Source organism: Hyla sarda, unplaced genomic scaffold (genome assembly GCF_029499605.1).
Source record: "Hyla sarda isolate aHylSar1 unplaced genomic scaffold, aHylSar1.hap1 scaffold_267, whole genome shotgun sequence".
NCBI classification, from domain to species: Eukaryota; Metazoa; Chordata; class Amphibia; order Anura; family Hylidae; genus Hyla; species Hyla sarda.
In genome coordinates this window covers 302,270-314,327 of record NW_026609364.1, presented here as the reverse complement: position 1 = coordinate 314,327, position 12,058 = coordinate 302,270, and the positions used below count along the sequence as shown (strand labels likewise).

The window sequence follows — 12,058 nt, the reverse complement described above, 5'->3', positions numbered from 1 at the left end:
TTTAGTCTTATGTGTGCACATGTACTTTGTATAGTTATGATTTTATTAGTTTAGTCTTATGTGTGCACATGTACTCTGTATAACTATGGCTTATTAGTTTAGTCTTATCTGTGCACATGTACTTTGTATAGTTATAATTTATTAGTTTAGTCTTATGTGTGCACATGTATTCTGTATAGCTATGGCTTATTAGTTTAGTCTTATGTGTGCACATGTATTCTGTATAACTATGGCTTATTAGTTTAGTCTTATGTGTGCACATGTACTCTGTATAGCTATGGCTTATTAGTTTAGTCTTATGTGTGCACATGTATTCTGTAGAGCTATGGCTTATTAGTTTAGTCTTATGTGTGCACATGTACTCTGTATAGCTATGGCTTATCAGTTTAGTCTTATGCATGCACATGTATTCTGTATAGCTATGGCTTATTAGTTTAGTCTTATGTGTGCACATGTATTCTGTATAGCTATGGCTTATTAGTTTAGTCTTATGTGTGCACATGTGTTCTGTATAGCTATGGCTCATTAGTTTAGTCTTATATGTGCACACTTACTCTGTATAGCTATGGCTTATTAGTTTAGTCTTATGTGTGCACATGTACTTTGTATAGTTATGATTTATTAGTTTAGTCTTATGTGTGCACATGTACTTTGTATAGCTATGGCTTATTAGTTTAGTCCTATGTGTGCACATGTATTCTGTATAGCTATGGCTCATTAGTTTAGTCTTATGTGTGCACACTTACTCTGTATAGCTATGGCTTATTAGTTTAGTCTTATGTGTGCACATGTATTCTGTATAACTATGGCTTATTAGTTTAGTCTTATGTGTGCACACTTACTCTTTATAGCTATGGCTTATTAGTTTAGTCTTATGTGTGCACATGTATTCTGTATAACTATGGCTTATTAGTTTAGTCTTATGTGTGCACACTTACTCTTTATAGCTATGGCTTATTAGTTTAGTCTTATGTGTGCACATGTGCTCTGTATAGCTATGGCTTATTAGTTTAGTCTTATGTGTGCACATGTGCTCTGTATAGCTATGGCTTATTAGTTTAGTCTTACGTGTGCACATGTATTCTGTATAGCTATGGCTTATTAGTTTAGTCTTATGTGTGCACATGTGCTCTGTATAGCTATGGCTTATTAGTTTAGTCTTATGTGTGCACATGTATTCTGTATAACTATTGCTTATTAGTTTACTCTTATCTGTGCACATGTATTCTGTATAGCTATGGCTTATTAGTTTAGTCTTATGTGTGCACACTTACTCTGTATAGCTATGGCTTATTAGTCTAGTCTTATGTGTGCACATGTACTCTGTATAACTATGGCTTATTAGTTTAGTCTTATCTGTGCACATGTACTCTGTATAGCTATGGCTCATTAGTTTAGTCTTATGTGTACACACTTACTCTGTCTAGCTATGGCTTATTAGTTTAGTCTTATGTGTGCACATGTGCTCTGTATAGCTATTTCTCATTAGTTTAGACCTACGTTTGCACAGATATTCTGTATAGCTATGTCTCATTAGTTTAGTCTTATGTGTGCACATGTGCTCTGTATAGCTATGGCTTATTAGTTTAGTCTTATGTGTGCACATGTATTCTGTATAGCTATGGCTTATTAGTTTAGTCTTATTTGTGCACATGTATTCTGTATAACTATTGCTTATTAGTTTAGTCTTATCTGTGCACATGTATTCTGTATAGCTATGGCTTATTAGTTTAGTCTTATTTGTGCACATGTATTCTGTATAACTATTGCTTATTAGTTTAGTCTTATCTGTGCACATGTATTCTGTATAGCTATGGCTTATTAGTTTAGTCTTATGTGTGCACATGTGCTCTGTATAGCTATGGCTTATTAGTTTAGTCTTATGTGTGCACATGTATTCTGTATAGCTATGGCTTATTAGTTTAGTCTTATGTGTGCACATGTGCTCTGTATAACTATGGCTCATTAGTTTAGTCCAGTGTGTGCACAGATATTCTGTATAGCTATATCTCCTTAGTTTAGTCTTATGTGTGCACATGTGCTCTGTATAACTATGGCTTATTAGTTTAGTCCAGTGTGTGCACAGATATTCTGTATAGCTATGTCTTATTAGTTTAGTCTTATGTGTGCACATGTATTCTGTATAGCTATGGCTTATTAGTTTAGTCTTATGTGTGCACATGTACTTTGTATAGCTATGGCTTATTAGTTTAGTCTTATGTGTGCACATGTACTTTGTATAGCTATGGCTTATTAGTTTAGTCTTATGTGTGCACATGTGCTCTGTATAGCTATGGCTTATTAGTTTAGTCTTATCTGTGCACATGTGCTCTGTATAACTATGGCTTATTAGTTTAGTCTTATGTGTGCACATGTATTCTGTATAGCTATGGCTTATTAGTTTAGTCTTATGTGTGCATATGTGCTTTGTATAGCTATGGCTTATTAGTTTAGTCTTATGTGTGCACATGTATTCTGTATAGCTATGGCTTATTAGTTTAGTCTTATGTGTGCACATGTATTCTGTATAGCTATGTCTTATTAGTTTAGTCTTATCTGTGCACATGTATTCTGTATAGCTATGGCTTATTAGTTTAGTCTTATGTGTGCACATGTGCTCTGTATAACTATGGCTCATTAGTTTAGTCCAGTGTGTGCACAGATATTCTGTATAGCTATATCTCCTTAGTTTAGTCTTATGTGTGCACATGTGCTCTGTATAACTATGGCTTATTAGTTTAGTCCAGTGTGTGCACAGATATTCTGTATAGCTATGTCTTATTAGTTTAGTCTTATGTGTGCACATGTATTCTGTATAGCTATGGCTTATTAGATTAGTCTTATGTGTGCACATGTACTTTGTATAGCTATGTCTTATTAGTTTAGTCTTATCTGTGCACACTTACTCTGTATAGCTATGGTTTATTAGTTTAGTCTTATGTGTGCACATGTGCTCTGTATAGCTATGGCTTATTAGTTTAGTCTTATGTGTGCACATGTGCTCTTTATAGCTATGGCTTATTAGTTTAGTCTTATGTGTGCACATGTACTTTGTATAGCTATGGCTTATTAGTTTAGTCTTATGTGTGCACATGTGCTCTGTATAGCTATGGCTTATTAGTTTAGTCTTATGTGTGCACATGTGCTCTGTATAGCTATGGCTTATTAGTTTAGTCCATTGTGTGCACAGATATTCTGTATAGCTATGGCTTATTAGTTTAGTCCAGTGTGTACACAGATATTCTGTATAGCTATGGCTTATTAGTTTAGTCTTATCTGTGCACATGTACTTTTTATATCTATGGCTTATTAGTTTAGTCTTATATGGCTTTTACCAGTGTTCTGTCTGTACTCTGGTCGGTGTTTTCATATCTTGCTTTTGTTACGGAGCTGGGTGTGGAACCTCTAACCTGTGTGGCTGACGACTTGGACCATATCGGGGAGCGGAGTCAAAGGTGCCGCTGGCCTCACCAGAGCCCACCGCATGGAAGGATGGGCTTGCTGCGGCAGGTGACACCTAGGTCGCTACCCCCTAACACAGCTCAACCACACAGGTAGCTGGGAAAGGCGAGGTACTGAAGGATAAGACAGTAGCGTAGTCAGACGTAGCAGAAGGTCTGGGAAGGCGGCAAAGGTGCAAAGTCAAATAACGTAGCGGGAAGGTCTGGATACACGGATAAGGCAAACAGGCAAAATGGAATGCTTAATCTCAGGCTAGGGGCACTGAAGATCAGGTAGGGAAGAGGGGGAGGTGCAATAACTTATAGACAAGTGTCAGGTGTGTAACATAATTATGGGCACACTGACCCTTTAAATTTCAGAGCTCCGGGAACGGGGACAAACGCTGAGCTGAGAAGCAGCAGCGGAGGAGTTAGAGGAGCATGGGGAGTGACGGGCTGGGACTCCCATGCGGGCGCGTCCCACGATGTGAATCCCAGCACCGCCGACAGCAGGGACAAAGCGCTCGCGGCCGGCATGTGCGGCCGGAGTGCGATGCTTAACAGCTTTGTAAACCTGTGTCCTGGTTAGTGTTCACACATGTTTCTGTGAGTCCTGTATCTTTATCTGTGTCTAATTATGTTAGGTTCTGTCTCACACAGTGGTGTGCTCTCTGAATCTTTTTGAATTTTGTTTCCCTACATGTTTGTCCCTAACATAGTTAGCAGTTTAGTTTTTGTATCTAGTGTGAATTAGAACTGTGTATCCTGATCTTGGTCCGTGTTCAGACCTGTGGGTCTTTGAGCATTTTCGTGTCTTTTCTTGTTTTCCAGAATTTGCATATCTTTGAGCTATATAGTGTCTGACTTCAGTTTAACCCTGTCTTTCGCCTGCATTCATGGTTAATCTCCCCATGATATATTTCCTAATATCCTGCCTTGTTCATATTTTCAGATCTGCCATTTATCTTGCTTTTGTTTCTAGGCTGTTGTCTGTATGGTATATACCTGTCGCTATGTCTCCCTGATATCAGTCTGTAATACTTTACAGTCCAGTTATTCAGTATTTTACAGTATTACTGTTTTAGGGGCAGGAAAAGAGGTTTAGTGTCAGCTTAAGACTCACTCTTCCCTGTCCTACGGGACGCTTATATTAAACATACGTGACACACAACCATAAAAACATGTTGTTTTATATAACAGTCGGCACCACATATAACAAAATTGTGCTCCACCCCCTTAGATGTAAAGAAGACACAGAGAGGGACATTAGACATACCAGTATCTGACCAGGATTCTCCCGAGCCGCCAATGAGAGTCCAAGAGAAATATCGATCTCATCTTCAGATCCTGCAATTCAATCACATGGAGGACACTGAGCGACACCTGTGACATCATACCGCACCATACTGGAGCGCCAAATGGCTTTAATGTGAGAGAAAATCTACAAAATGTCTTTATATATCATCACAATCCTGAGAGATGTTTATTGTTCTACCTAACCTCATGTATGGACCAAGAAAGTCTTCTCCACCGTCTCCTGCCCATCTCCTGCCCGTTCATCAGAAGCTATAACTATATTGTCTTCTCCTGGTCCATTGTCTCCTCCTGGTCCATTGTCTCCTCCTGGTCCATTGTTTCCTCCTGGTCCATTGTCTCCTCCTGGTCCATTGTCTCCTCCTGGTTCATTGTCTCCTCCTGGGTCATTGTCTTCTCCTGGTTCATTTTATCCTCCTGGTTCATTTTATCCTCCTGGTTCATTTTCTCCTCCTGGTTCATTGTCTCCTTCTGGTCCATTGTCTTCTCCTGGTTCATTGTCTCCTCCTGCTTCATTGTCGTCTCCAGATTTATTGTCTTCTCCTGGTTCATTGTCTCCTCCTTGTTCTTTGTCTCCTTCTGGTTCATTGTCTTCACCTGGTTCATAATTTCATTTTATTTTCTGATTGTTCTTTTCTTTGTTTTCCTTCTGTCTAGGCATTCCCTACCAGCTGTGGAGACCCTCTGGTTCTGTTGCTCTTTCCCATAAACCTACTGTATATAGATCAGCGGAGTACAGAGTTTTGTTCTACACTCTGAAGCCATAGATGACAGATGCACTGAGGACCATTGATGGATGATCTGTGAGGAGAAACATCTGCTCACCATTAACCCTTTCCTGACCCATGACAAACATGGCTCCCATTCTATAACACGAGGCCACGGCCAAACCTAGCAATGGCCGGGGGGCCGGGACCCGTGGCGAACAGTGCGCGGCACTGATCGCAGTGCAGCACACTATTAACCCTTTAGATGCGGCGTTAAAAGTGTAACGCAGCGCATGAAGTTAAAATAAATCAATGCCAGTTAGCTCAGCGAGCTGTTCGGGATCGCCGCAATGAAATTGCGGCATCCCGAACAGCTGTAAGACAGCAGGAGGATCCCTTCCTTCCTCCATGCTGTCTGATCGCCAAATGACTTCTCGGGGCTTGAGATCCAGGCATGAGCAGTCAAGCGGCAGAATCATCGATCAATGGTTTCCTATGTTTTTTCTTCAATTTTGCTGCACAATTTTTTTTTTTCCGTTTCGCTGTCGATTTTTGGGTAAAATGACTGATGTCATTACAAAGTAGAAACGGTGACGCAAATAATAAGCCATCATATGGATTTTTAGGTGAAAAATTGAAAGAGTTATGGTTTTTTAAAGGTAAGGAGGAAAAAAACTAAGGTGCAAAAACAGAAAATCTCGGGTAATGAATGGGGTTAATTATTCTTACCAGTGATGGGGATCGGAGAGCAGTTTGTGGTCCTTGGATCGCAGCCATATATCCGACCGGTTTTATTTGCTGCCACTTGATAGCGGGGGGCACTCACGATCAGTCTGTCATGAGACATTGAGCCATATGTTACAGGTGCAGTGACTGTACTCACAGGGTCTACAGAAAGCATTTACCCCCCTGCATAGTTCATGTTTTTCTCTGTGACAACATTGAATCAGGGGGAGAATCTGATCGAAAAAAGAGATTTCCATATCAAAGTGAATGAAGATCTCTACAAATACGAGACAAATAACAGTTAGAGTCCATTCACACTATGGATGTTCTCTAGTAAAACTACAGATCCAGATAGGATGAATAAGGCAGATTACATGGAAGATGAAGGAATAAGGGGATCACATGAAAGATGAATGAATAAGGCGATCACATGGAAGATGAATGAATAAGGCGGATCACATGGAAGATGAATGAATAAGGCGGATCACATGGAAGATGACTGAATAAGGAGGATCACATAGAAGATGAATGAAAAAGGCGGATCACATGGAAGATGAAGGAATAAGGCGGATCACATGGAAGATGAATGAATATGGGGATCACATGAAAGATGAATGAATAAGGCGATCACATGGAAGATGAATGAATAAGGCGGATCACATGGAAGATGAAGGAATAAGGCGGATCACATGGAAGATGAATGAATAAGGTGGATCACATGGAAGATGAATGAATAAGGCAGATCACATGGAAGATGAATGAATAAGGCGGGTAACATGGAAGATGAATGAATAAGGGGATCACATGGAAGATGAATGAATAAGGCGGATCAGATGGAAGATAAATGAATAAGGCGGATCAAATAGAAGATGAATGAATAAGGCGGACCACATGGAAGATGAATGAATAAGGCGGATCACATGGAAGATGAAGGAATAAGGCGGATCACATGGAAGATGAAGGAATAAGGTGGATCACATGGAAGATGACTGAATAAGGCAGATCACATAGAAGATGAATGAATAAGGCGGATCACATGGAAGATGAAGGAATAAGGCGGATCACATGGAAGATGAATAAGGGGATCACATGAAAGATGAATGAATAAGGCGATCACATGGAAGATGAATGAATAAGGCGGATCACATGGAAGATGAATGAATAAGGTGGATCACATGGAAGATGAATGAATAAGGCAGATCACATGGAAGATGAATGAATAAGGCGGGTAACATGGAAGATGAATGAATAAGGGGATCACATGGAAGATGAATGAATAAGGCGGATCATATGGAAGATAAATGAATAAGGCGGATCAAATAGAAGATGAATGAATAAGGCGGATCACATGGAAGATGAATGAATAAGGCAGATCACATGGAAGATGAAGGAATAAGGCGGATCACATGGAAGATGAAGGAATAAGGCGGATCACATGGAAGATGAATGAATAAGGCGGATCACATTTAAGATGAATGAATAAGGCGGATCACATGGAAGATGAAGGAATAAGGCGATTACATGGAAGATGAATTAATAAGGTGGATCACATGTAAAATGAAGGAAGAAGGCGGATCACATGGAAGATGGATGAATAAGGCGGATCACATGGAAGGTGAATGAATAAGGCGGATCACATGGAAGATGAATCAATAAGGCGGATCACATTGAAGATGAATGAATAAGGCGTATCACATGGAAGATGAAGGAATAAGGCGGATCACATGGAAGATGAATGAATAAGGCAGAGCACATGGAAGATGAATGAATAAGGCGGATCACATGGAAGATGAACGAATAAGGCGGATCAAATGGAAGATGAATGAATAAGGAGTATCACATGGAAGATGAATGAGTAAAGGGATCACATGGAAGATGAATGAATAAGGGGATCACATAGAAGATGAATTAATATGGTGGATCACATGAAAGATTAATAAGGTGGATCACATGGAAGATGAATTAATAAGGTGGATCACATGGAAGATGAATGAATAAAGCAGATCACATGGAAGATGAATGAATAAGGCGGGTAACATGGAAGGTGAATGAATAAGGCGGATCACATGGAAGATGAAGGAATAAGGCGATCACATGGAAGATGAATGAATAAGGCGGATCACATGGAAGATGAAGGAATAAGGCGAATCACAGGGAAGATGAAGGAATAAGGCGATCACATGGAAGATGAATGAATAAGGCGGATCACATGGAAGATGAAGGAATAAGGCGGATCACACGGGAGATGAATTAATAAGGTGGATCACATGGAAGATGAAGGAATAAGACAGATCACATGGAAGATGAATGAAAAAGGCAGATCACATGGAAGATGAATGAATAAGGTGGATCACATGGAAGATGAAGGAATAAGGTGGATCACATGGAAGATGAATGAATAAGGCGGATCACATGGAAGATGAAGGAATAAGGCTAATCACAGGGAAGATGAAGAAATAAGGCAGATCACATGGAAGATGAATGAATAAGGCGGATCACATGGAAGATGAATGAATAAGGCGGATCACATGGAAGATGAATGAATAAGGCGGATCACATGGAAGATGAATTAATAAGGCGGATCACATGGAAGATGAATGAATAAGGCGGATCACATGGAAGATGAACGAATAAGGCGAATCAAATGGAAGATGAATTAATAAGGTGGATCACATGGAGGATGAATGAATAAGGTGGATCACATGGAAGATGAATGAATAAGGTGGATCACATGGAAGATGAAGGAATAAGGGGATCACATGGAAGATAAAGGAATAAGGGGATCACATGGAAGATAAATGAATAAGGCGGATCACATGGAAGATGAATGAATAAGGCGGATCACATGGAAGATGAAGGAATAAGGCGGATCACATGGAAGATGAATGAATAAGGCGGATCACATGGAAGATGAATGAATACGGCGGATCACATGGAAGATGAATGAATAAGGGCATCAGATGGAAGATGAATGAATAAGGTGGATCACATGGAAGATGAAGGAAAATGGGGATCACATGGAAGATGAATGAATAAGGCGGATCACATGGAAGATGAATGAATAAGGCGGATCACATGGAAGATAAAGGAATAAGGGGATCACGTGAAAGATGAATGAATAAGGCGGATCACATGGAAGATGAAGGAATAAGGCGGATCACATGGACGATGAAGGAATAAGGTGGATCACATGGAAGATGAAGGAATAAGGTGGATCACATGGAAGATGAAGGAATAAGGCGGATCACATGGAAGATGAATGAATAAGGGGATCACATGGAAGATGAAGGAATAAGGGGATCACATGGAAGATGAAGGAATAAGGCGATCACATGGAAGATGAATGAATAAGGGGATCACATGGAAGATGGAGGAATAAGGGGATCACATGGAAGATGAAGGAATAAGGCGGATCACATGGAAGATGAAGGAATAAGGCGGATCACATGGAAGATGAAGGAATAAGGCGGATCACATGGAAGATGAATGAATAAGGCGGATCACATGGAAGATGAAGGAATAAGGCGGGTCACATGGAAGATGAAGGAATAAGGCGGATCACATGGAAGATGAAGGAATAAGGCGGATCACATGGAAGATGAAGGAATAAGGCGGATCACATGGAAGATGAATGAATAAGGCGGATCACATGGAAGATGAAGGAATAAGGGGATCACATGGAATATGAAGGAATAAGGCGATCACATGGAAGATGGAGGAATAAGGGGATCACATGGAAGATGAAGGAATAAGGGGATCACATGGAATATCAAGGAATAAGGCGGATCACATGGAAGATGAACTAGTTTGGCTTAGTGACAGATGGATGATGCCAGTATGGTAGGTTCTCTGGTCGCCCACCATGGACAGAACGTTCTCCATCTCACTGACCTCCGCTCCACAGCTGTCAAGGATTAGAAGGAACATTAATCTCCTCATGGATCATTTCTGGAGGCGGCAGATGATTCTCTCACCTTTGTCCCAGCTGTGCGACCTGATGTCCGAAGCTGCGGTCACTATCCCGGAAGATGATCGGCTGCTTCGTGTCCAGAAAAGAGGCGCTGGCCTGGGTCAGGACTGTGACAAGAAGTAAGGGGTTAATAAAGAACATGCACCACAAATATAGACAATAGGCCGCAGATCCACATGTTAAGGCTGGGTTCACACCACGTTTTGTACTTACAGTTCCCGTATACGGCTGGGAGGAGGGGGCGGGGCTTAATCGCGGCGCCCGCCTTCAGCCGTATACGGGAACCGTATTTAATGCATGTCTATGAGCCGACCGTAGTGAACCGCAGCCTCCGATCTGCTGCATTTTTGGCCGTATGCGGTTTCCATACCGCAGGCAAAAACGTGGTCGACCGCGTTTTTGCCTACTGTCGGGAAAACGCATACGACTGAAAACGCAGCCGACTGGAGCCTGTGGTTCACTACGGTCGGCTCATAGACATGCATTAAATACTGTTCCACTATACGGCTGAGTGCGGGCGCCGCGATTAAGCCCCGCCCCCTCCTCCCAGCCATATACGGGAACCGTAAGTACAAAATGTGGTGTGAACCCTTATACATTGTACAGCTTCTAGGGGAAAAGTCCCAACCCAACAGGAGGTGGTCAGGAGACATTCTGATGCTCTAGTATAAGCCCACCAGATACTCAATGTCCACCTCATCCTTGTGAGTCCTAATCTAAGAGGTGTAATGCTGCATGATGACCACCACCAGCACCCATAGGGGGAGCCACTAAGAAGTCCAGGAGCCCCATCACTTCCAGACTAAGCCCCCAGCTCTGGACAACGCCATCTCACAGACAACAATGGCCGCTGTACAGCACCACAACCAAGCTCACCCTCCCATGTGCTCCATCCAGAGGAGAAAGGGACTGAACCCTAATGAGGTCTTCTGCTCATTACAAACACCGGGGTGAGATGGCACGAGGCCGAAACTAAAATGCAAAAAAAAATTTAAAAGATATGACAGACTACGATGAATGTACCACAAATCTAGACAAAAGCCATCCGCACGATAGACACTGGGAACTGCCCAAAGAACAGGACTTGCAATGAAGTGGCCAGAATGCTGGGTGGCTCCGCCTGCAGGTGCGAGTGATGGAGACTGGTGGTTATTGTGCAGTGTTATGCCAGAGGTGGCTGTGAGGTTGGCAAGTGGACTTATGCAAATTGCTCAAAATGTATTCCTTACAAAGATGTCACCCCCCGAAACATCTCCTGTGTGGAGCTTTCATATTCTAACACAAGTTATAGCTCTGTCAATAGGGTCCTCAGTGTCATCATGGACTATATAAGTTGCAGCTCTGCCCATAGGGTCCTCAGTGTCATCATGGACTATATAAGTTATAGCTCTGCCCATAGGGTCCTCAGTGTCATCATGGACTATATAAGTTATATGTCTGCCCATAGGGTCCTCAGTGTCATCATGGACTATATAAGTTATAGCTCTGCCCATAGGGTCCTCTGGGTCATCATGGACTATATTAGTTATATGTCTGCCCATAGGGTCCTCACTGTCATCATGGACTTTATAAGTTATATGTCTGCCCATAGGGTCCTCACTGTCATCATGGACTATATAAGTTATATGTTTGCACATAGGGTCCTCACTGTCATCATGGACTATATAAGTTATATGTCTGCCCATAGGGTCCTCACTGTCATCATGGACTATATAAGTTACACGTCTGCCCATAGGGTCCTCACTGTCATCATGGACTATATAAGTTACATGTCTGCCCATAGTGTCCTCACTGTCATCATGGACTATATAAGTTACATGTCCGCCCATAGGGTCCTCAGTGTCATCATGGACTATATAAGTTATATGTCTGCCCATAGGGTCCTCAGTGTCATCATGGAC

General features: G+C 41.5%; 1 protein-coding gene across 1 annotated transcript in view; it reads right to left on the bottom strand.

Moving 5' to 3' along the window:
• Positions 1–12,058, bottom strand: part of LOC130324858 (integrin alpha-D-like) — a 95,726-nt gene that overhangs the window by 53,899 nt on the left and 29,769 nt on the right. The window contains exons 2-4 of the mRNA XM_056553273.1: positions 10,162–10,264; positions 6,191–6,294; positions 4,717–4,787 (exon numbers count right to left, since the gene is read on the bottom strand). Coding sequence (XP_056409248.1) covers positions 4,717–4,787; positions 6,191–6,294; positions 10,162–10,264 — 278 coding nt within the window. The remainder of the gene's footprint in view (positions 1–4,716; positions 4,788–6,190; positions 6,295–10,161; positions 10,265–12,058) is intronic.